At 34.0% G+C, this 26,432-nt stretch overlaps 1 protein-coding gene across 2 annotated transcripts in view; it reads left to right on the forward strand.

Annotated features, from left to right (window-relative positions):
• Positions 1–26,432, forward strand: part of FMN2 (formin 2) — a 131,320-nt gene that overhangs the window by 47,734 nt on the left and 57,154 nt on the right. For both annotated transcript variants that reach the window (XM_072332531.1, XM_072332532.1), the window contains one exon: positions 9,079–9,166. In XM_072332531.1, coding sequence (XP_072188632.1) covers positions 9,079–9,166 — 88 coding nt within the window. The remainder of the gene's footprint in view (positions 1–9,078; positions 9,167–26,432) is intronic.

Here is a 26,432-nt window from a genome sequence, read left to right on the forward strand (position 1 = left end):
AAATATTCATATGGGCAACTTAAATTGACGAAAGAAAATCTTGTGTGCTTCTCTTCCTCCATCTAAATAGATGCTCTGTCAAAGAAAGACAAATTACCTGATAGAGAAGTATGATTTGTTACATGATAGTACCTGAGGGAAAGAGATCAACTGATAGATAACCAAATGTGCTAGAAACAACACAAGAAGGCATCAGAGGCTTACATTAGAATTACAATTTCAGTTGGCATGAGTTGCAGATGGTGAAGTTCAGTGTTTGTGTGTGCCTAGAGTCTGGGCTTTTCATAGCATTGAAGTGAGGAAAATTAAAGTAGTATACAAGAAGTATGCTCTATGTACATACTCTAAGTAGTTGGGAACTCAGACCTTCATTCTGAAATGCTCTTCATTTGTACAGCAATAAACACTTTGGTAATGAAGTCTACCCATGTTTAGCGGAAGAAATGGTTCTTTGGAGAAAATATGGCTGTAATTCCACAAGTATGTTTTTATAGAAAGCACCAAGTGCTGTTTAAGTGGTTACTGACTTGTGTGGATTCTGTGATAGTTATGGGTATTGTAAAGATCTTACAAATGGTGTTTCTCTAGTGATTTTTACAGGGATGTGTTATGCAAAGCATATGTGTTCTGTCACCTGTTGAACTGCAGGAGAACATTGTAAACCAGTCTCTGTAAAGCTTACTGTGCTTCTCTCCAGAAAATTTCTAGTTTGGCAATTTTTTCTTCCTTACATTGCTGTGTGGGTATGCTAAACGGATGTATTTCTATTAAATATTGGATGCAAAATGAAAGCTTAAACTGGAAATAGATGTCAGATAAAAACATCCAGATAACTTTCAAAAGCATAAAATATTTGGTACTCTGTAAACATCTGATTTTAATAACAATGTTTTTATTGTAAACTGAAATAAAAATATATTTACAGAAGAGGCCACATTGAGGGGAGAAAAAATTTTAGCTAATCTGAAGAAAAATTTCATAGTTTGGGGTTCGTTTAGTAGGTGAAATATTTAGTTTGCAGTAGACTGCTGTTCTGTACACTGTTGCTTATGCTATATAACATACAGTATATGCACCTATTTACTTGTGTATGCATATATAGACTTGTTACCATTTACAAATACTTATGGCATACACCTTCTAAAGTGATAAATTTATCTATATTATTGTGGAAGTTTGAAGTATTTTTTTTTGCTTTCTTTTTGAATTACAGGTAAATTTTGTCCTAGCCAAGTATTGTTTCTAACTTTTTTCCCCATTAGTATAACCATCTGTAAATAGCTGAAGAAAATATAAATCAACAATTCTTTTAAAAAAAAATGGTGTTTTGCACTTAGCTCTGGATGAAGGCCATGTTAAATCCATCCTACCACAATAAAAAAGGGAAAAAAGTGAAGGGTTAATATTTATGAATGCAATTGATTTTATTCTTACTGTCTCTTATTTGGTGCTATGAAAAAAAGCTGTGATTTACTTTTCTCTGATAATACATATATGTCAAATTCTCAGCTGCTGTAAATGTGTGCAGACTTGCTCAATGAGAACGCCTACTTAATCTTCAAAGAAAGTCCTTTATGGGCTATATTAAAGGTGGAGCTGCCATTACTGCATATTAAAGTGGTCTGGCTTTCGTTATAAGTCCATGTTGTTATAACTTTGCCAAAAGTTAGCTCTTTGGGCTGCAAATTTTGTTGAGTTTTTGTTGGTGTTTTTTTTTTTTTTTTTTTTTCTTCTAATGTTGGGTGTCAACTTCATTTTGCCTATTTTAAAAAAGAATGCGAAGTCTGTTTTTGCTCATGTCTACATAGTTTTGAGCACTTGAAATATGGAAAATTTTTATCAGGCATGTCTTCTGTTAGCTCTGTAAAACATTCCTCAAACTTTGCCACTCTATAAGCTATATGCAATACCAGTTTGTGTTGCTCAGAAGAGCCTGCAAGTATAATTCAGAAGACTTTTTTCTAACCTTTTAATGGTAGGCTAGAAAATAGGGAACATGAGGAGGTTAAGGTGAATAACTGAGATGGGACTGAAGAAATGAGATATGACCGTTAGTAATATAGAGTATATCAGGTATGATTCTGTGTCGTCTCTTACTCTGCCTTAAGTAATTTGTCTCAGAAACCTACTGTGAGGCCAGAGCAGTGTCAGTAACGGTGTCAGCAAATAGATTACTCCATCAGACCTATAGCACTTGACCCTATCAAGTGGATGAAAACTTGATTTTTGGAGTGTCTTGTTCAGCCATGTCATGCAGTTACAATATTGGTTTTTGTTGTTACTGAAAACTATTTTTCATAGGCTCTTTCCCATATTTTCTGCAGAGTGTGTGTTACGCATACTGTTGGTAATGATGGTCTTTGACTACTTAGTAAATGGAACTGTTATCTGAGTAAAAATGCTTTTATTGGTTTCTGCAGCACTTTAAAAAAAAAAAAAGTGAAGAAGGAAAACAGTCTCTTGATTAAAGCCAAGTACTAATGAATGATGGTAAACACAACATTAAAAACTTACAATGTTCACTTCTATGGTGAACATTGGCCAGTGTGGATTCCTGGAAAAAATAGATTAAGTGGAAAAATAGCGTATAATCAGAAAATCTTAATATCGCTATCAGCACAATACATTGACAGAAGGGACTGAATTGAGTTGCATAGATTTCTTTCCTAGATCTTGAACCATCAACTTGGAAACCTTGCTGATGATGGGTATTTTTAGAAAATAATGTACATTGAATTGCAGAGAACTTTTCAAGAGCAGGCCATATGTTTACAATCCATCATGTAAATTAAAGAAAAATGTTAAAGATATTCTCATATGGAAAGTCCACCATTAATCTATTGAAATTAAGATTTTAATCTCTCACTTCCGCCCCAGAAAGTAAATAATAGGTTACTTAAGTTTCATTTTGTTTCAAAAGCCTTAGATGCAAACAAGATGCATCAATAGAAGTGTTTTGTTAATGATTTCAGCATTTTTGAATTTTTAAGTTGAACATAAAGACGCCATGGTAATAGAATACTAGGAGTGAAATGCCACATAAAATGAGTATAAATTGGTAAATACAGTTAATGTCATATTGAGTTAACAGATAAAAGATTATTCACATTTATTCATTAATGAGGAAGGACATCAAGGGAAAAATAATATTCCAAAAAGGAGAATTAATTCCCTCTGCATGTAGATGAGGCACTGTATTAAGAAGTTTTCTGTATCCATTTTCATTGATCGGTTAGCTATGTCATTGGCACAACTGTTTCTTGCTCTCTTGTGCACTCTTCATAGACAGAATTGGTGCACTGCTCCTCTCACAGAGAGAATTTTTAGTTTTCTGAGCCATAATTTTTATTAATGCACTATTCATGATGTCCTGAAGTTATTTGTGAATTGAATATCTCATTTGTTTTGCTTGTAAGAATGATTTTTTTTTTTATCAGATGGTCTTTGAATGATTTTTGCTTTTCATTTCTCACTCTATTCTTTACACAACTTGTTGCATGTTTTCTTTATTATTTGTTTTATTCTTGTATTAACTTCAAAATTCTTCATTGTAAAAACAACTTGACTGTGTATCAAGTCTCTCTACCTGTTCAGGCTTCCAAGGTTGATGTCATCTTTTATCTACATGTGTTTCTCATTCTTTCTTCCTCCTACTTCTTTTATTTAGATTATGTATTTGTAGGTTTAAAAACAAATGTGAGTTTGTCGTCTGACAATGTTGTAATCTTGTCTTGTGACCAGAGTGCTCTGGAAGTTTCTCTACTTGGTATACATATCATCATAAGTACTGAATGGTTCTTCTGACTTAATGGCATGGTTTAGCTACTGCTGCTTAAAATCTTATGGATTCTGTTAGGTCAAGAAAGGTCATTTCTTCTTGATCAAAGAAGCCATTCAGAGTGTCTGATAAAGGCCTCATTTTGTTCCTCTATGCAGTAAAAAGCCTCTGTAGGAGAAGACTGTACTGAAAGCTTGTTCAAGTAAAAGCAAAAAAAAAGGATTTGGGCTGTAGTGAGCGAGTTCCAGCTGCTGTGCGACTGAAAGCTGCACATCTTAACAGTATAACCCAGATCCTGAATCTCAAAAGATAGCTGCCACCTTAGTCTGTAGATAACTTCTGCTGTATCAGAAATGGGGGGGAGGGGAAGGAACAGAAAGCAAAACAATGTGCATTTCTTCATTTCTTCTGTCAGCCCACCTGCCTTTTTTTCTGCTGAGAATGCAAGAAGCAAAGCTATGTAGTACAGTAGATTTTACATCTGAACTCGAATTACTTCTGAATTAGATGTACATATGAATTGAGTGTGTTTCACAAAAAAAAAAAAAAGATTAGTACAGTGATTATGATGATTTAATTTATTAAAATAACGTTCAACTTTCGTGAATATCCTTAACTGTGTTTGTATCAGTAATGACTTAAAATTTAAACAAAGTTTTAGTGACAACGTGAAAATCAAGTTTTTAAGGTTACTATTTTTTAATTTATAGTTAAGTGCAAAAATACTTTAGATAAGAGACACAGTGATTTTCATTGAATCACAGATTGACTTAGGCTGGAAGGGTCCTTGAAGATCACAGAATCAGAATCACAAAATTGCAAGGGTTGGAAAGGACCCTGAGATTAAGTCCAACCTCCCTACGATAGGTCTCACAGGAAAGCATCCAGATGGGTCTTGAATACCACCATAAGGAGCCTTCACAATCCCTATGGGCAACCTGTTCCAGTGCTCCTTCACCCTTACTTGTATGTGTTGGTATGAAACTTCCTAAGTTCATTGTTTTAGGCCATTTTCCTAATGCTTCATACCACTGAGAAGAGCCTGGCCTCCTCCATTTGCCTCCCAACTCCCATCAGATATTTATAAACATTAATCAGATCCCCCCTCACTCATCTTTTCGCCAGTCGGAATATACATATGTTACTCAGTCTTTCCTCAGATGGAAGATCCTCCAGTCTCTTTGTCTTCTTTGTGACCCTCTGCTGGACTCCTTCTAGGAGATGCCTGTCTTTTCTGAACTGGGGAGCCAAGAACTGGACATTCCAGATGTGGCCTCACCAGGGGCAGAGTAGAAGGGTGAGGATCACCTCCCTTGACCTGCTGGCCATGTTCTTTTTTAATGCATCCTAGGATTCCATTGGCCTTCTTGGCCACACAGAAGCACTGCTGGCTCATGGCCAACTTGCTGTCTACCAGAATACTTAGGTTCTTCTCCACAGAGTTCCTTTACTGTACAGATGTATATGGTTATTCCTCCCTAGGTGCAAGACTCTACACTTGCTCTGCCAGCCAGCCAGCCAGTTCTCCATCTAGTACACAACCCCTCTACTGTGGACGGGATGCTTTGCTGCTGATGATTTTGAGAATCATAGAATCGGAAGGTTGGAAAGGGCCTACAAGATCATCTAGTCCAATTGTCAAATAAGGGAATAATGCAGTTTCTTTTAGAACCACATATCTTTGCTTAGTTGTGATCAGTACAAAGAGCAAGAACAAAATAATGTAAAGAAAAGGAGGCAGCTGCAACTGAATGGGTTCATTGTGAGTACAGTAAATAATATCATGCTTCTCACTGTAACCATGTGTCTTCTTTTAAAATGGTAACATTGCAGATTTTATTCTACAGTTTTTTTCCATTGTTTTGCCTACTTTTTTTTTTTCCTTTATCTTTCTATTTGTCTTCCCTATTTCATCTGTTAGATTAATATGAGATATTTAAGAATATTAATTGCAAATCTATTTGGGCATGCAATATCTTTTGAAAACTGTTCAAAAGATTTGTATAATTCCCAGCATGGCAAGGCTCTTTATGACAGTGCTTCTGATCACCTGCAAAAAAGCAAGTGTTAGTCCATTGTAGAATATACACAAACGTTTCACTTTTTATGTGCATTTACCAAGAAAATTTAAGCTTTTTGGATTCCCATTTTTTTTTTAATAAAGGTTATATTGTAGACTCTGAGCTAAATAAATTAGACCTTGCTTTTTTATTTCCATACCCTGCTCAAATCTTTAAAATTGGGTTATTGCAATTAGATTTAATGATGAATATTTAAATATTTTAGTCTCCTTTTGAGGATCACACTATTTATCTGACTTATTACTGCATGTCTGAATCTAAGCAATCTGAGTAATTTTTCATCTGAAGTGGTAAAAACTGAGTTTATTTAAATCAGTATGTCCTATCAGCACAAGTACGCTGTTAGGCACTCAGAACTATTCTTATTTTGTTTTGTAGGTATTAAGTAGAAATACTTTATCTCCTGCTATAGCAAAATATCCTTATTAGATGTAGTGTGTATTTTTCTTCTCACACCACTGCTAGACAGAAGTAATTTTTGGTTTTAAATAAAATAAAATATAACTCATAAGCTTTTATGGGAATACTCCTATATTATCCTGTTAGGAGATAAGGACATTCATGTGACAGATATGGTGGGTCCTATTAGTTAATCATGTATTTTGTAACTGGAATATGCTGGAATCCACAGAAAAGAATTGTTGTTGCAACACCAGATCAGAAGATTCCTGCATTACTTCCATGATGCGGTCTCCTAAGATCTCGTTTGGAACTTCTGTATTTCTGCATCCTCTCTGCAAAAATTACAAGCTACAAGCATTCGTACAGTGGCTTTCCTGCTTATGACTCTTTGTAACACACAGTAGTTTTTCTAGGCCACTGAGAACCAACAGGATAATTTTGCTTAATGCCAGCAATCAAATTCAGAACCAGAGAAGAAGACCCATTGAAGAATTCTGTGCATTAACCAAATATTATTATGGAGAAAGGGGATCTTTTGTATTTTTACTTCAGGTTCTCATCAGCCATGTGTCTTGCATTATCTTTCATTAAATATCTTTTTGATTTTTTTTTTTTCCTGTTTTAAGCAATCAGGAACAAATTTGGCATGTAGTTTGTTTACTGTTTAACAATGAAGACCACTCAACAACTAAAAAGTCTCTGCTAGACTCTAGACTTCAGATAAAATTTCCAGCTTAATTCTTATTTTTTAAAATTTCTTTAAAGCAAAGTTCCAGGGTTCAAACTAAAAAGAAGCTGTGTATTGTCTGAGATTTTAGATCTTGTAAAGATTGAGTTGTTATGCTTTTAAATGGTGTCACTAGTCTGTGGACTGTAGGCCTAGCTATGTTGCTGATTTATTTTATTGTTTTGTTTTTAAATGTGGGAATAGCTTTAGGCACTAATGTTAATATTCATATTTTCTGAATTAGTCTTGTATTGTTACAGCATTCTGTTGGAGGAAGATATAGTTTTCATGCAATTTACTCAAATTAGAAAGAAAGAATGAGTAAAGATGAGTATGAAAACTGGCATAAAGCCTACATTTTAAATAAAGCCAGGCAAAACTGATAGTTGTTATATAACCATGCTTTCTCTTCTTTTTCTGTGCCCCCATTCACTTGACAGTCATGCACTTTTAATACTCCTGATGTCCTTGAAGTTTCAGATTTTTTAAAACAGTGTTTGCACAACACAATTTGAGTGTGTGGGCTAGTGACATTATTAAAAGTTGGAGAATCCTGAGAACAGACTTCAGGTAACAGTTTCTCTTTACAGGAAGTCTCAGGTTATTTGTTCTAGCTTGATCTCAGTTCTATGCTTAAATGATCTATGCTCCTAATAGGAAATACTTAGTGTGATTATAGCCTATTATAATAACAGCACAGAGTATTCCAGATATATTTTTCTCCCTTTTTTCTTTTTTTATTAAGAACATAGTTATCTTCTATTATGTAAAATTTTGAATTCAGTACATTTGACTTCAGTGTTTAATACTAATGCATTCTGTGTTTAAATAATTGCATGAGTACTTGCAAACTTCTGACAGATGACGCTGACAGCTTTAACCATGCGAACAGTGATAATGCTGCAACTGGTTTGTAATTCCAAGCTTTTCTACTGGGTGAATCAAAGTGACAGAAACTGTAAACATCTTGTGGAATACTTCAATGTATTTTAAGATATGGACCAGATTGCAATGTTCTTTAGCTATTTTTTTTTTTTTAATTACACTTATACTTATTAATTAGTAAATATGTTTTCCAGTGGGCTGTAGTTGATACGGCATCTCAGTGCAATGATAGAACTGCATAACTTGAGAAAGCATATTCACTACCTGACTGAAATGTAATAGTAACTTGAATTTACAGATCAAATTTTCTGTGTTTTCTTCTTCCTTCCAATAAATTCAGTGTTTTTTCTTTAGCATGTAGTACAGCATAAAAGTCAGAAACCTGAGTAGATCAGCATTTAACCTCCTTCATCTGCATAATGTTGTAGCCCAACATAAAATACTATTCCATCTAAATTCATGTCATTTAACATATAAGAATCCTTTCCAGGAATTGCTTTCTTATTGTTTCAGTAATATGAAATTTACATATGAATTCAAATAGCTTAGAGCTACCTGTGAAAGACAGTTTGTGAATTACTTGTTGCTTTTAGTTTTGCAAGGCAAATGTATACCAAAGTGGATTGTTGTTTTTGTTTTTGTTTTAAATTATTTTTATTTTTTGCTTATTTGAGGGGAAAAAAAGAAAGAGCTTAGGGTTTTTTTTGTGTCCTCTAGCTGATCAAAGAAACTACCAATATGTATGTAATGTACAAAGTTTTATTTAAAACAAAATTCAAATTGGCACCTTCCATGTCAAACTTTAAAATAAAGCATAAATTCTCACAGTTTTAGCTTACAGCAAAGATGGAAATTATTGTGTGGTTTTTGGAAACCAAAAGAATTCCAAGACAGGGATAGTCAGAGTTTTTTTATATGACAGCCTGTTTCATACACTTAATAACAGCAGAGTGAAGTTGAAAGTGTGCATCCTAATGAAGCATAAACTGTAGGGATACTTTATAGTAACTTTTATATTTAAGATTCAGCTAAATGACATTTATGCTTGTGATAGGTATCTTCAGATCTAGCACCCTTAAAAATACTTTTTGATGCATGTGTAAATTGTTCAGAGTACTATTTTTTGAATTTGTTATTCACGATGCAAACTATCTTCTAACATTTTTCATGCAGGTGAATACTAATAGATGGCTTTATTTTGGCAGGTTGTCAAGTTGTTAAGTAACAAAAGATCTCAAGCTGTTGGAATATTAATGTCTAGCCTTCACTTAGATATGAGGGACATTCAGCATGGTAAGTTAAATAAATATTGTTGATTCTAGCTCAAGGTGCATCATTAATTATCTGGAAATCATTATTATCTCTTTATTTTCTTATGTAAAAAAATTAAAGCTTTCTTTTAGTCTTTTTTTTTTTTTTTTTTTTTCCTGAAAATAGCATGTTATAGCATTTACTTCAACTTTTGTAACATATTCAGTTTTCCTATATAGTAAATAGATGTGTTGAATGTTTATTTGCAGAATTACCACCTATAGTTTTGAACATAAATTATCTAAGCGGTATGAAATCTAGACTGTTCAATTTTCTTCTTTTATCTGCAGAAGAAAAAGGAGTGTGATGTGTTGTTTATTCTAATTCAAAGAGCCCAAGAGTATATGAAAAAAAGTGTATTACAACATTTAATCAATTTGCTGTCTAAAGTAGTTCATGTTAAGGGGGTTAGCTCAAACTGGAGTTGTTTCATCTTCAACAGCTGTTTATAATGGGAGATTTTTTGGAAGAAGTGTAATACTTATCACGTTTATACCAAGAGACAGTAGTGCAAAAAGGTGAAAAGTGGAATTGCATTTATATTCAGAGCATCCTTTATGTTTCCCAAAGGCTTTGAATAGATTTGAAGCAGATTGCACTATCCTGTGAAGTGCCAGCCTATCTATTAAATAAATGTGGTTTCAAGCATAACACAGACTTCATAAATCACAAAAACATCTTGTGAACTTTCTAGGTTACGTATTTACAGCCATGCATTCAGTTTACTATGATTTGCTTACTTCATGAAATTATTCGTAAGTAGAAGCAAATTTCAGTGCACTCTGTCTGCTAATGAGTAACTCTTAATCACAAGTTAAAGTTTTTATTAAACTGTTTTGATGGTTAGGAGACTTCCTCAAACTGAAGCACTTAAGATGGTAGTCATAGAGCAAGGCGCCAGTACTGGCGCCAAGAAGTACTTGGTATTTCCAAAGCTGGCAGATGTAGTTGAGTTAAGTCATAGAGCAAAATCTGAAAACAATGATATGGTCCTTTCCTTCAGTCAAATATTCAACTTGGTTTCAGTTAATAATGAGAACCTTATGAACAAAGGAGTCCGCCTAACATCTGTGTCTGTGGTAAAGCCAACACAAGTTCATTGAAAATTTGCTTGCTTAACATGCAACACTACCAATAACATGGCATGAATGTCAGTAGTTGAAGGGGTCAAACAATATTATGCTTAACCTTTATCCTACTGCAGTATGAAGTACACGTGGTCATCTAAGAGCTATGTGCAGGTTTTGCATGCTCCTTCAATAGCTTTTGTTAAAGACCAATAGTTTTTACAAAGGAGAATTTAATAGTCCTCATGCTTCCTAGCTGTTCAGACATAATTGAACAAACATGAGAGAAATTTTATCTGATAGAAGGACTTGTGGAAATGGTAGGAAGATCATGGTTTTAAAAATAGGTTTGGTGTGTTGGTATTTTTCTTAGTTTTTTAACATAGACATGCAGGAAAAAATTTAATGTAGTGGGAGTTAGACAAATAGAAGCGATATATCACTAAAAAATGCATTTCTGGTACCAGTAAATCCTTGCAGAATTTTGAATGATCTGACCATGAAGTTTGTAGGAGATGTTATAAAATTAAACACCGTGAGTTTTGCCTTTATGTACACTTGCTTATTAAATGAGTAAGGATTTTCTTTCTTATTTATTCATCTATTTTCCCAGTTTTAAGCTTGCTGGCTTATCTGCTACAGTTTGAGTAGTCTAAGGAGAGAATGCTATCAAAATTAAAGGTGAAAATTGAGGTAGAAGGAAGCTGCATTAGCAACACAGAACTTGCTATATTTCTTTTTTTTTTTTTTTTTTCCTTAACATTCAAAATACATGACAATAAATACAGCAAAAACTGTTATTGGTGTTCTTTGTTCCCTAGCCCAAGGCTTTAGTAGCCTTCTTGAGCCTGTGTGATGTTTAGCGTGTAACTTTGACAACTTGTGATACCAGTTAACTTTCTTCACTGGCATTCTTATAAATATTCCCTGTAAACTATATTTGGTGGAAGTAATGTTAATACAAATTGTAGAACTGTAATTTCATTTTCTTTTCAACTCACTTAGAGAAGTACAAGGAAAGAGAGCAAATTTCAGTACATTTTTCTACTAGTTTAGACAAATTTCAAAATACTTCAGGAAAAGAAGGGAAAATAATTGTGCTTGGTATGGATTCATGTAAAAAGTCTATGTTTTCAAGTTCTGATCATAATGAAGTGCTAAAATAAAAACCCTTGAAATTTAAGCTAATGTATTTGATATGTTGCAAGGTTTTTGATTTGTCTTTTGTTGATTTATGATGATGAAAAATACATGTGAACTATCATCTGCAACATGAAAAATGGTCTACAAAACTTGAAATTGGATATTTTAACTAATCTAGAATAACTCATGAATGTTCTGTGCGTGTGTGATCAGATGACATTTAATGGAAGATCTCAAGCTGTTGGGATACAAGTCTTTGCGTGACATGTTGTGGTTGCACTGACTGCTAGAAGTAGTTTAATGATTTCTGCCACTGATGAATTCTGGATCCTCCCTTTTTATGACGTTCTCATTTAACAATTATCATTTTTCTCACTCTCAGAGATGCTAATAATATAACAAAGCCACTCTAATAATGGGAGAAAAAAAAATCAAAACAAATACGGAAAATGGATGAGCAAAGCTATTTCTGTTACAGCTCTCAAATGACCACTGGTTAGTGATATTAAGAATGTTATATAAAAGCGCTGTAGAAAAAAATAATGGAGAAAAAATGACAGGTTCATCTAACAGCTGGTAAAGCTGAACATTTTAACCTGAATCAGAGATTATTTTACTGCAAATTGTATTTGCATCAGTGTTTGCTCTACTAACAGAAGTACAGCTTAGCATAACAGGAACATTTCCTACATTTAATTCCAAAGACAAATGTATAGGAAGGGAATGAATATTCTATTTTAGTGGACAAAATAAGTATTCTTTAAGTGGCTATTAATGACAGAGAAACATAGTAGAGTTTTGGTTTGTATTTTTCACACTGACACTTTGAAATGGTGAGCCTTTGTCAGAGATGAACTTGAATTTATTTTTTGGAGGAAGAAGGAATATGGCTCTCATACTGTGTTATTTGAATGGTTGTGGATCTAGGAGATGACGTAAATGGAAAGCATTTAGGAAAGAATAAGTCAAGATCTGCAAACAGTCTCTATGATTAGTTTATCCCATAAATGGTCCAGAGATAATCTAATCAGAACTTATCCAAACATCAATATGTGTTTATAAGTATGATCACTTGAAACTTGTAAAATTGTTTCTCAAGAAAGGATCTGTTCACAAAAAGCATGTTATTTTTTAAATAAGTTGTATTGTAAAATGTGATTGGGTTCTTTGGACATTTTCAGGCTGGAAGACAGATGACAAAAATACACATTTCTGTGTGTTTAGGCTGTGGACAAAATATAAAATCCTGAATGCATGTACATACATGGAACATTTTTTAGGTCATTTAACAAATCTACATTTCCTTGTTGAAGTAATGAAATGCAAAATGGTTATACTCTGTGCAGGTTAATTACAAATGTAGAGATTTTTATCTGTCATGGTTTATTAATTGAGAATCAAAACCCATAGAACATATTTTTTCTCTTATCAGAAATTGTGCTAACAGCTAAAATCTTTTTAGACCATAGTTTAAATTTCCTTCCTTTCCATTGCATTTAGATACTTCCAACCTTCCACCAATAAAAGGTTTGTTAGTTGGGCTTTTTAACACATGCTTGAATCTTCACATCATAGTGGTGAATCTTAGTCCTCTATTTCTGCCTTTTTTAAAAAAAAAAATTATTATTTTTTTTACTGTATTTGTAATATTTATTGTTAGATTGCAGGCTCATGCATTTTTATTTGCTTATAATTTTAGAAATTGTTATTTATTGTCAAATTATTTTAAACAGAAACAGTGGAATAAACAATGACTTTCTTTATAAAGCTCAGAATAAATTGACTACAACACTGTATATATTGTTTTAAATGTTTCTACTGCTTTGACACTGTTAGTATTCCCTAGAGTATTTGTACTTAGTAGCTGAAAGTGATTCTAAGTCCTTGTCTGGCTAGTTAGGGAGGGAGGACCTTGGAGAAAAGTGGCATTTCTAATGGATGTGATATAAACCCCAGAGCTGTGTGTGGAAAGTCTTAAAAGCCATTCCCAAGTGTTAATAGAGGGGGGGCACTGGATGTCCCTTCCCAGTCTTACCCTCTGAGATTTTCTGAAGGTTTATTCTAGTGACTAAACTCATACTGGCCAATACAGGAATAGCAGCAGGAAAAACAGGGTCTTGGTAATCTTTAAGTATGCATGCAACACATCAGGGTAATGAAGGATAAAAAATATTTACATCATCAATAAAGGAACTGAATTTTAGTTGGCATGTTATTATTGATTTAAAAAACAAAAAATAAATGTATGGAACTAAAGCCTTTTTTATATCCTGCCTAATACACTTGAAATGAGAAAAAATTATATTGAGCTTTTTAACAGTACTTGAATCAGCAGAGACTAATTACTGCCACATTGGATAGTTTGGCTAATTAAAAATTTTTGTTGTTGTTAAGAACATATGAATGTAATTCAATGGAAAAGTTTTGTAAGAAATGTAAGAACTCTAAGTGCATTGTTTGTATGTTGTTTCAGTTGAAACGGTTTATTTTTTTTCTTAGAAGCCTGATTAACACTAAAACATGGAGAAAAATGTTTCAGAAAAGTTCTGAGGAGAATAGAAAAATTAGGACTGCTGTTTCATGTTTGTGTAAAGTGTAGACTGTCGCTTATGAGAGATGGTTATGAAATTCAGTGCAGAAAAGCAATAAAATGCTTCTTATGTTCATTACTGTCATTCAGAACCTAAGGAAGGAAAGGATTTTTATTTTATTTTTTTTACAGAAATACAGTAAAAGTATTTCTCAATGGCCATACTTATATGCATTGCTAAACTACACAGAAGTTTTGGCATTATGTATATTAAGAACAGCTTATTAATTGTCTTAAGACCTTCCAATAATTAGTCACACATTTTTTTATTAAGTTAAAAGGTTGGGAAGAAAAGAATGTCTGCCATATCAATCCTTTTAGAAATTTGCTTTTGTTTGGTAAGTTTAAATATGAAATATATTCATATACATTCTTTCAGATCTATACAAAATGTCACATGTATGTAGAAGTCTAACATACATTCAAAGTAATTAAAATAAAGATGTGGGAAAACTTGCAAGGTTTTTTTTTGTAACATGAATCAAATCCATTTTTTTTCTACCTCTACCTCCCACCTTTTTTAATTTTTCATTTAAGGAAGCAATTGCAACTCTATACTGTCTTGGCCAAAAGATTTGTCTAATTTAGTACCTGACCTCCTGTGTAGGTAGCAAGAAAAAAGCAAAAATAAAATGAAACCAAGATGAATGACATTAATTGCTCTTCATGTAATTTTTTAGATCTCTATTTAATCTTTTTGGCGGTAGTTGTCTTTTTCCAAATTGAAAAGTTTATTTGGAATGGTTCTCATATGTGTCGTTTATTCTTCTGATTTCACTCGTCAGCAGTCTACCATCCATAGCTCTTTCCTCTCTTTAGAAATGAAGTGAGTAGCTCTGCAAGTGATTTTCAGGATTTATGTGTACTGTAGGCCTATGCCACAGTATCGTATCTTCTATTTCCATTTTTTTTTTTTTTTACTGACGTGGCATGACTTTTAACTGGTGCTAATTATTGAGCTTTTATTGCCAGAGAACTATGAAAGGAAAGTGCTCATCATTTTGAGCGTTTTTACATTTGGGTTCTTTTCTTTCATGTACTTTATTTTGCACTGCACTAACACAGTATTTCAGAGATCCTTTTGCACATGTTTGCTATTAGCTTTAAACTAGCTAGCTTTTATATTCAGATATTATTGCTTCTCATTCATTAAACTGTACAGGAAGTAGTGAAGGTCTTACAGGGATTTCATTGCTACAACTCTTTTTGAAAATTCATAATCCATTTTTACAATTGACTTTTTTTAATAGCAGGTGCCGTGTTTAAACCGAGTTATTCATCTCAGGACAACAAAATTATTTGCTGAAGCCTCAGATTATAATGAGCTTTTTGCAAATCTGGTACCAGTCTAATCACTCTTGTCTGTGCCTTTTTAGATTCCACTAGAGGAGGTACTATTCAAGTTAGTATTCTCAAGTATCTACTACAAAATCGCATGCGACCTTTCTTTCTCATTGTGTTGTGTTTCTCTGTATGTTTAAAGAAGCTGTTCTTCCATATAGTATGTAGACACTTTGCAGGCACAAAACTCAAACTGACTGGTTTGTAATTTCCGGCATTATCTCTGGAATCCTCTTAAAACTTGTATTTGTATGTTCAGAAACAAGTTCAATTTCAGATGATGCCCAAAAAATGCATCTCTTGAGAAATGTAGATCTTGTATGAAAACATCTTACACCTTTTCTCTTGGTAGTGAATCCTATCACAAGTAATTTGGTTAATCTTTTTATTCTCCTTCGTTTGTGTTCTTTTTATAGCCTGATTATTCACATGCCCAACTGTTCCCTGTCAGGCTTCCTACCTTGGATGTGTTTGAAAGCAGTTTTATTACTAGCTTTATGCATTTGGCATGTCAGTCTTGGACCTTTTTGTTCTTGTCCAATTTACATTGAGCTTATGAGACTTTCTGCTTTTCTATTTTCTTTGGCTGATTTCCACGTTTTGAAGAGTGTTATTTTCTTACAGGTATCCCTCAGGCTTTTTACTTTAAGCATGTATGTGGTTTTAAAGCCCAGAGACATTGGGGATATGGAAAGATAAGAAAAAGTCTGAGTGCTTTAGGATTTTTCTTTTTTTTCTTTTTTTCTGTTCTTTTTTTCCTCTGAAAGTTGTCTGTAAGCTTCATTGCATCCTACAAGCTTCTTACCCTTCTGACTTCCTCCCTGAAACACCTTTTTTTTTTTTTTTTGGCATTGTTTTTATAATCTAATTTTCTGTGTCCCTTAAGCGAATGCTTTTAAGACTCTTATGGTGTCTTCAGCTGTTTCATACACAATTTAGAAGTAAATCAAGTGTTGTTTCTACTCTTTTGTTATTTCTGACTACTTGCTTCAAGTAGTAATTGCCATGTCCTAAAGTTTAGATTCTGTATGATTTAACAGATTAAACCTGTTGTTATGTTTCATATCTTGCATGTTATCATATGGCTGATAGCTTTAGAAATTATTAAGAATATGCTTTCTGTGTGACATGTAGTAGGATTCATAGATTTCCTCAGTAGGGAACATGGCAGAGCTGTTTCAACCGATTGCTTTATCTTAACTGACTTGTCCTTCCTTCAGCAGTAACTGGTTACGGGATCATATGCAGCCTTGAGACTGTGACACTGATAGTCTTCCTTCTGATATATTTGAAACAGCCATAAGAATCTAGCTCTCATCCTGCCTTGGCTGAGCACCTTTCCCACTTGGTTTTCCATTTTCCTGACATGCTGCTGCTGAGGCCCTCCAGGTTCTGCACTTCCAGCACCAGGTGGCAACAGCGGCCTGCAATGTTGGATCAGGGCTCTTCCTGCTTCCAGCTGTGCCAGGTGCAAGGAGGAGAAAGGATGGTTAAATGATAGGGCAGAGATTTGTTTGCTGTATTCATCCGTGCTTGGTGGAGTAGAATGAGTGCAGTGGGAAGCTGTGGTTAGATGCTAAAGTTTTTTTTTCTGTGGTGAAATATTTGGCATGTTTCTTCTTGTGCTGGTGCTGTTGAGCCTATGTTTCCCAAAGCACCTGGATTTTTCTTGCCTTGTTTCTCTTCTTTCTTGTGTTCTGCCAGGACCCCTGGATAATTAAATGTAGAGATGTATTTAAGTTCTTCTGCTGTTCCATAGGAAACTCCCTGTTCTATTTCTGCGTGGTGTATGTTATGTTCTTAGCAAAGCTTCAAATGGCTTTAGTTACTTAGATAATATAGGTCAGTGACATTAAGTGCCTTTTGTAGTCTTGAAGACGTCAGCAGGCTAAATCTAGTGATGATAGTGACATAAATTCAGGTTTTTGCCCCTCAGAAGACAAGTAGACTTTTCTTAAATTGATATATTCTTGTTTTCCACAAATATTTTGATTTTGTTTCAATTGCAGTCCATATTTCCTTGAACTTATTAAATCCAATTCTTCAGAAACATTTTGAAGCATAAAAAAAGATAGATGCTTAATAAATGCTCATCCTTCTGCCCTCAGTTATCACATTATTGTTATTTGAATTAGTAAAGATGCGTCATCTGTTTTCTGCCTAGCCAAAAATCTTGTGCTATTTTCATAATCCTACCATGCTTAGAACATGGACTAAATATCACAAGACCATAATGTCATTTTGTTTGCATCTGTAGCTCTTTAGTATCATAACATCTGAATATTTGGTGAAAGGCTTAATATCCGTTAGGATAGTGAAGGCCATGATGTTTATTCAGGCTTCAGACAGAGCTGACATGGAAAATACTAGGCTACATCTCAGTTCCTTCCTATTGTGCCAAAAATATTTTTTTTTTACTTGATTTAGTGAAGAAAGTATTTTAGTGAGGTAGTACTATCTGAAAAATGGAAAGGAAGATCTGCTTTTGAAAGGAAACCTCTCAAAAGTTCAGTTCATAGTTCTCGAACAACAACAACAAAAAAAGTATTCAACATGTGGTCACCACTGGTGCCTTTACAGCAGTTGTAGCAAATGAGGTTTTACCTGATTTCTGAATGCCTGAATATTTCCATGTAGAATTTTCTAACTAGCTGTACTACTACATATCTCTGTGTGATCATACACAACTTGCTAACTAACCATAAGCATGGGAAGCTTTGTCTCTGCATGTAAATGACTGTATCCTTGTAGATACAGTTAATTTATGTAAGTCACCAAAGGTAGCAAAATTCTTTTCAGATTAAGCAGAAGTGGGTTTGTGGACTTCAGAGAAGACTAATGGAGAGCTTCAGAAGGGACTGGAGAGATGGCAAATCAGCTCAGCTCTAAACTTTCAGTGTTTGAAAGAGTATTTGTAAGCATTTAGCCTAGCTACTAAATAAGCCACATAATATTGCCTGCTAATTTCTTGCTCGAGCCATTAGTCTGTAGAAATATGAATGTTTTAACAATATAAACGATTTAAGTTCCAGCTGAAATTCTGACCCTTCAACCTTTTTCTTTCATTGACGTTACTGATAGTTTTGCCACTGACTTTGGTGAGTCTAAGGTTTCATGCAAATAGTTTAAGTGATGGAGAAGGCAGTGCATTTCATGAAACTCAAAACATTAATTTCCTTCACTTTTAACACTTAGAATATTACTTTCAAAGTGAAGTTCTCAGATTAATTTACAGATATCCTTTTTTTTTTTTTTTTTAATTTTCCTTTTTTGGCCTGTGAAATTATGAAGCCCATCTGGTTTCAAATCTGTCTTTTGTAAGCATACAAGAAATAATCATGTTGCAATTAAACAGATAATTTCTTGAGACCTCGGGTTATTTGTGGTTGCTGTCCCCCAGTTAGACTTCTAGTCAAAGTATTGTTTTGACTTCTAGTCACTTACTGAGAGAAAAGCTTTAAGTCAGTCATTCATTGTGATTATTGGGAGTGTGATCAAGGCAACTCTTTAGGTGAGTCTGAGTCTGCTTAGGAAAGAACAGCTATCTCATTTACATTATGTGGTCTTCACTGAGGATTAATAAATGTTTTTAACATATTTATTTTCACTTTTATTATAAGATATATTTAGTAGCAGTAAGCTAAGTTTAGAGACCTGTGGAGAGTTAAAATGCTCTCCTTTTTCATAGTGTTGCATCAGCCATTAAATATTCAGGGCTATATACTAGGCAGCTTTTAACTGATTTAGCATTGACACTTACTAATTAAATTGTTGATTAAATGCAAATGTTTTAAATAGCCACCTATACACACCTGAATCTTTAATTATATACTAATTGTGGGTAAGTAGCAAACAAAAAACCTAGAATTGTATGTAATGTAGGTCATACTTTTCTTGGACAAATCTATTTTTGGTGTCTACCCAACAAATTATACCAAATATGCAAAATGCTCCATGGTTGGGGTTACTTTTTTCATTATTATGAGGTATGAATTGTGGTCAATTCATCTCAAATAAATGCACTGTCATAAAATTAAGTTTCAGTTATGGATTAGAAGAATGATTAAAGACTGTAATGTATATAATGCAAGGATTAGTGATTATTCAAATATACTTTGGGTCACAGAGTAAAGCAACGCATTTCAGAGATCCTATACAAAAAATATATTTTTATTTTCAAAAAGAAAAGTAAATAAAAGGTTCTTTTTATAGTTGGAATAATTTTAATCTTAATTCTTGACTCTGCATTTACATAAACCGGGGATTCATATTTTCTATTAAACCTATTTGGATGGTCCTGATTTTCCCCTGCATCTTGTTTCCTTTGCCTTTATCATATCAAATGAGCTTTCTGAAACATGAAAAAATAAGCTACCCTCTTTGTACTAGACTTCTCAGCAAGCCATGACTTTGTTTACCTTAAGCTACTCTTATGCAAGGTGGAATTAAATCAAAACCCAGCAAATTCAAGTTACTAAAAACAAACAACAAACAACTGAACCAAAATGTAATCACAAGTCTGAAGCAGTTTGAATCCTGAAGTGTTTAAACTCTGTGTTCCAAACACATCTTGCTAGTTTCTTCCAACTGCACTCAGTAGGAGATGCTACCTTGTTCTGTAAAGATTGACTTACATGCTTTGATAGTCTTGTTTACAACAGTACTAATATCACTTTTAGCCTGTGGAACGCAGGGAAAAAAATGCAAAGTAGAGGTCAAAAAGCAGTAGAGCATATCTTAGTTTAAAAAAAAAAAAAAAAAAAAAAAAAAGTCATAACAACAAACTGGGACCCAAATTTTATTTCACTTGATTCACAAATATGAAGCTGTAAATAATCTGCAGATAGATTAATATGCAAAACTGTGTGTGACTTACCGTTGATCTCTTTTCTGTGGTTTGTTTCATCCCAAGGATATACTTCTCAGATATCCTGTTCTGGTAGTTTCCCTGCTGTGGTATAATCGAAAGGAATGACAAATTTCCACTTGAGAACCTTGAAATTCAGCAGTTATGGTACGATATACTACCTTAGCTAGGCATTTTGAAAATTTTTCTAGAAAACAGTAAAACCCTATTGTAAACATCAAGTACAGTTTAAAACAAACAAACAAAAGAACTATTAAATTGGTCTCATATGATTTGCATTTGTGTACCATAGTAAGCTTTAAGTGGTGTTTTCAAGTCATCATGGTGGTTCTTTCCAGTTTGTTGAAAATGCAGAATCCTGCCAGTCAGTCTTGCACATCAGATTTACTCCCTGAAGACCAGACCCTGGCAGGTTTTTGAGACTGTTTGCTCTTCCATCCACTGTAGTTTAAAATAAGCATAATCTAGTAAAATGCCAGTCTCTTCTCAGTCTTCCCATGTACCATGCCTATGTTTTTTTCACCTGCCTAATTTAAACAAATCTTATCTAAACAATTAAGATAAGCATTGAAGTGTACTCTCAGTAGTCAAATCAGCAAACCTCTCAAAACCAGAGCTGAAATACAATCTCTCTAAATTAAACAGTCTACAATGGCAATCATGTTTGTATTTAAACATTTTATTCTGAAAGGATTACAGCGTTGGTCTCCATTTTTTTTTTTTTTTAATTTTTTTTTTTTTCCTGCCTAGACACGAAGGCGACATACTGAGTCAAACAAAATATAGTTGTTCTCTGAGAACTAAGCTTGTACGGTTTTAGTAAACAAACTGTATAGGTGTATAAAATTAGACTTCACATAATCGGTAAATCTGTCCTTAATGTTAGAGGCAACTGTTTGGAAAGTATGTAATGCACTTGTTTACAAAATTATACCTAGTTAATATATTTTGTTACCTCTTGCTCCATATATGTTTATAGGTATGTATAGATATATATATAATCTATTTTTACAAAATTATTGCTATCATAAAGCTGTGAAAATACTTCTAAAAAATAAAGTGCATTTATAGCAGAAGAATCAATGTGGGAAAAAAAAACAAATCCAAAAATCCTAAGGTTACTCTTTAATGGAGACTTCTGTGTCTGTTGCACCAAATTTTACAAATGCATATTCTTGGTTAATTCTCATTATTTTCTGCAAATATTATACAAATAATTTCAAGTTCTTGATGATATTCAAGCATTTCCAGTTCTTCAAAACCATCTTGAAGCAGGAGCTCAGCTTAATCCGTGCCTTCTGCCTGGAAACTTATATACTGTATACAGTTCCAGCTTCATACATAAACTTTAGATCAAAGTGAATTACTACCACAGGAAAACTCTGTTCAAGCAGTTCAAAGTGCTTTTTCTTGACTCTTGATTCATGATGTGTGTACTTGTGTTGAAGATCTAGCCTGCATTGTGCTGTGTGCACTTAATTTTCATCCTGAAAAGGTGAGAGTATTTGCTAAACAAACATATCACAAAGGAACCAAGAATAAGCAGGTAGGTGAGAAACTGCTTTCTTTTACGCCAACTATACCTAGTGTAGTGAATCATCCATTGTAAGGGTCAGCCTATCTGTTATCAACAGGGCTTTTTCTTCCAGTTTTGCAAGTCTGGGTGTTCTTGCTTTTAAAAAAAATAAAATAATAATAATAAAAAATCATTTAATTTCTGAGAATCTTTAAAAGTTTTATAATCTTTATCCTTGTTTGTTTTGCTGCAGCTCCCATTAGCCCAGGGGCATTTTGTTTTACCACCGCATATTCTATACTTATCTAAATGTAGTGTTTATTTCAGAAACTGGTTTAATTTTCTACATTAGGAATTTATTTATTTATTTATTGTTATAAGATGAAGTAGTTATCATGTTATTGGGAGCATTACAGACAAAAACATGATGCTGTGCAGTAATATGCCTGTGGTTATGTGAACAATGTGTGTAAGCTCACGTGGAAGAAAACAGAGCAGAGATAGCAGTTCTTGAAACAGTGGTTTTACTGTGTGACCAGATAAATAACTTAAAAGCATATTTTGAAATTCAGTTGATTTGAATGTAATTTGGATTTAAATCTGAGTTTATTTGGGAAGTGCCTTGATATTGCATTATACTGTAATCTACATAGCAGAAAAAGAAGCTAATGCTTCTTTTTTTTTTTTTTTTTTTTTTTTTTTCCTGCCTTGAAAATGCGGTCGTTGTTTTTATTTGTTTTCTTACTTCTGAATCAGATAGTTCAGTCATTCCAGGGAATCTGATGGAGTTGTCTGTATTGAGACTTTCATCCGTGTTTTGCTTGTACTGGCATGTGGTGTTTTTCAGATTATTTCAAAGGCATTTGTCATTGAAGGCTTCTATTCCATACTCACACAGTGTTGTGAGTTACATGTGTGTTACATCTCTCATTGCATCCAAATTTTCCAACGTTAAAAGTTCTGCAGGTGTGTTAGTCTTCTGCTGGTGTTGCTTTTGACCATTTTAATTTTACTGCCTTGGAGCAGCTTTTGTCTTTGACTCTGAAATAATTATTCAAGGTACATGACACAATATGATGCATTTAAGCAGTTTGCTATTCACTCATGATGCACACTGAAAAGATAAAGGATTTACCCTTTCCTCCCAAATGCTCTTGTGGATATTCAAAATGAGTAAAAATTTCATCAAGTCTTGAAAAATAAATAAAAAAAGTTATACAGCCTTTTAAGATGTTTTTTTAAGATGTTTTCATTGTTGCAGTTCTGCCTCAAAATAACACTTGGATTTTGAGAATCTGTTTATATATGGTTTGCACTTTCTATAAATAGAAATCACAGACACCAGTCTTTTGGGATAGTTTAATAGTAACTAAGTTGATTTCTCCTGTACGATTGGTTGGTGCCTTTTCTGTTTCTTTCACTCCTCAAATAGGGGCCTGAGATGCTGATGATTTGATTTATAATAATAGTAATTATCTGAAATGTAGTTTGGGAAAGGTACCTTAGAAGGTATAACCTTTTGGTGTCTTAGTCAATAATGCTGGAACAGATTTGAAACCCCCAAGTCAGTGCCACATGCTGAATTGAGGAATAAGAAAACCATGGTACACTGCTATAAAACTGATGTCCAGCATTCAGTGATTAATGATCGGTTTCCCTTTGTAGTCTGTTGAAGAGATTGTCCACTACTGATGCTTGATAAAGGAGATTTGAAATCTTGGAAAGACTCTTAGTGAAAGGGAGTGGATGAGATAGCAAAGTAGTAACCATGTGCAGGAGGGAAGAATGGGTAGTGGTGTCTTGGAGTTGATAGTAACAGGTTTTTTTCTTTTCTTTTAAGAGTCATGAAGAAGGCAGCTGTGATAGAAAACAGCATGAAAAATTGGAGTACTTCTTCTCCTAGAAGCATAGATCTGAGTATAGCAGGGTTGTCTCAGCATTCCTTGTGCAAGATTGAGATGATTTTATTTCAGCTAGCAGTCCTCTTTGAGGGGAGATAAGCTGCAATCTATTATCAGTAAAGTAGGATTTGGATTTTCTCAGTCAGTTCTGGGGGGACAGAAAAGCTTAAGAAGTGTATTTGACAGAGACAGAGAAGGGGAGAATGATGTGAAGTCTACTCTGAGGAAAGACATGGAACCAAGGACTGGACTGACTAATGGACTGCTCATAGTCAGCCGTAAATGAGTTTGTTCTGAAGAGAGTTTTATGACCTAATCTGCATCCAACACGTTCCATTTATTGATCTTTTCCTGAAATTCTTAGTAGGAAATTTTGAATGTTGGCCTTTCCATTTTAGCATGAATTTCCAGATCAGTAAACAGAAAAGGAGTTCCAAGTACTGGCTTACAGGAAGCAAACTTTTCGCTTACAGTTTGCGATATTTTGGTATATTTAAATTGTAGATTTGCTGTGTCTATATTAGATGTCATATTTATTTAACTGTTGGCTGTTAGTTCACGTGTTCTTAGATGCACGGGAGCTGTTCTGAAAGTAATGCCTGCTATTTTATTATGTTGGCCCATGACATCAAAAATAGATGTTGATAGTATGGCAAGAGAGATTGAGCCTTCCCTGCAATATTCTGTTACATTTTATTGCTATGCAACAGATGGCAGCAGAAGGGCAGTCTGACAAAATGGTGTCTGGCATGGAAGCCATTATGAAGTAAATGATTGTAATTGAATTCTGTGTGGGAGAAAATGGCACCCACTGACATTCATCAGTAATTGCTGAATGTTTGTGGAGGCTATACAGTGAATGTGAGCTCAGTGAGCCATTTTGGCAGTGACAGTGTGGAAAACAAGACACATTCCAGGTGATATTTATGGATTCATTGTGTAGGTGCCTGTTAAGTGCTGGCAAAAATGCATAGCTAATGGTGGTGACTGTTCAGAAAACAATGTTTTGTAGCTGAAAGTTTTATCTAATGATCAGTGTTATTGTGTTTTTTTGTATCTGTTGATATTTCCATGGAAATAAACAGAAGGCATTACTTTTGGAGCCATCTACATACAAATGATCAATGTTAACAATCTATAATAACAATAGTAGCAACAATAAATATCACCAATGCATCCTTCTGTAGTCTCCCTGAGACTATACTCTGCATCCTCCAAATTCCTACTAGTGTTTTCTCATTTCTTACTACTTCATTATTATAGTTGTTGGCAGAAACTTCGATTTCACTGGAAGCTTAATTATATACTCTTTTCCCCCGAAGGATTGTGGTGATTCATTGTGTTTGGTTTTCTTAGGTGTGTCTTTGTTCTAAACCAGATTTATATATATATGTATATATATGGGAGGAAGTTCTTTTGTTCTCTGAGTTCAAGCATGCCTCTAGTGTAGCCATGTTCTTTAGACAAATCTGTTTTCTTTAGCAGTGGTATTATCTTCCTGCTAGGTGAATGTCCTGTGAAGTGCCCAGCTGCATTTGCAAATTAACTGATATTACTAGGAATAGTAAGTCTTTGTCCTTTTGCATAAATTTGATTATCCTGTTAGTTAGAAACTAGTATCAAAGTTGTTGTTGATATTGTTAATTTGTGTACAGGGTGCAATGGAAAACTTTCTATTCTGTTAAATTTCCATATTCTTCTGCAGTTTCATAAAAAGTCATTTCTGTCCCAAAGATAGCAGTTCAAATTTCAGTGAAAGCTGTTACAAAATCAATGAGATTGTTAGGAAAGTCTGGGACAGGGAGGAAAAAAAAAAAAAAAATAGATGTCAGTTTTTGATTAAAAGAAAATTGTTACTGCTAGAATAATAGCCGATTGATATTTTTCATTGTTGAAGAACATAACTGACAAGCTGGATGATGTTCTGGCTATTAAAGATAATTTCATAGTCATCAAGAGCAGGGAAAGTGTCAGTGTCAATTGCAAACCAAACAGAAGAGTTGTCTTCCACAGTAGTAATGTGGGTGGAAATATCTGTTGACTGCAAGATTTATAAACCCTTCTCCAGATGCTTGCATCCATGTGTACTAGAACTATAGCATTATTGAGAAGATTTTGAGGGTAAATTAACATTAGCTTATGCGCTTCTGTATTTTCCTACTTTATTTAGTCTCTGTAAGTAATCCTTTTGTCCTATATTTAAGGCTGTAGTAGTGCTGATTGTGGAGAGGGGGCAAAGATATTTTTACGTAGTTAATTTGGCTGTATGAGAACATTATATTGCCTTTATCGGTTCAGATTGTCTAGATAACGGAATTAAATGTGCAACAGCAGTCACTTCTTTGCCAGATATCATGTTCCATATTACAGTGTTGCAATATCACCAAGAAACAGAATTTAATCTCCTGATTTCCAGGGGGGGGGGAAAGAATTAAAAATTCCATGGTGAATGTTAGCAACTCCCAGTGGGATCTTTGAGTGTAGAAACATATACAACTTTCTGTAGGAATGCTTTTGTTGTTGTTGTTTTCTTAGGGGAAACATATATACTGGGATTTAATTTCTTCAAATCCTTGTCTCAGACTGATTTGTTTTAAGCAGCTCCCTGAAGTATGTACACTCTTCTGCATACCTGCTTTGTTGAAAGTACACAGACCTGGCACCGCTTTGTTTGCCAGGCGTTCTCTTATCTCATGCAAGCATTCAAACAAAAGTGTTCTATTGCTCCCTAAGTAATCCATGGGTGATCTTAACATTGAGCAAAAGGCAGGACAGGAACTTATGTAATATTTCTTAATGCAGGAGTAGACAGTGTCTGGAAAG

The sequence above is a fragment of the Excalfactoria chinensis genome, chromosome 3, assembly GCF_039878825.1.
Source record: "Excalfactoria chinensis isolate bCotChi1 chromosome 3, bCotChi1.hap2, whole genome shotgun sequence".
Taxonomy (NCBI): Eukaryota; Metazoa; Chordata; class Aves; order Galliformes; family Phasianidae; genus Excalfactoria; species Excalfactoria chinensis.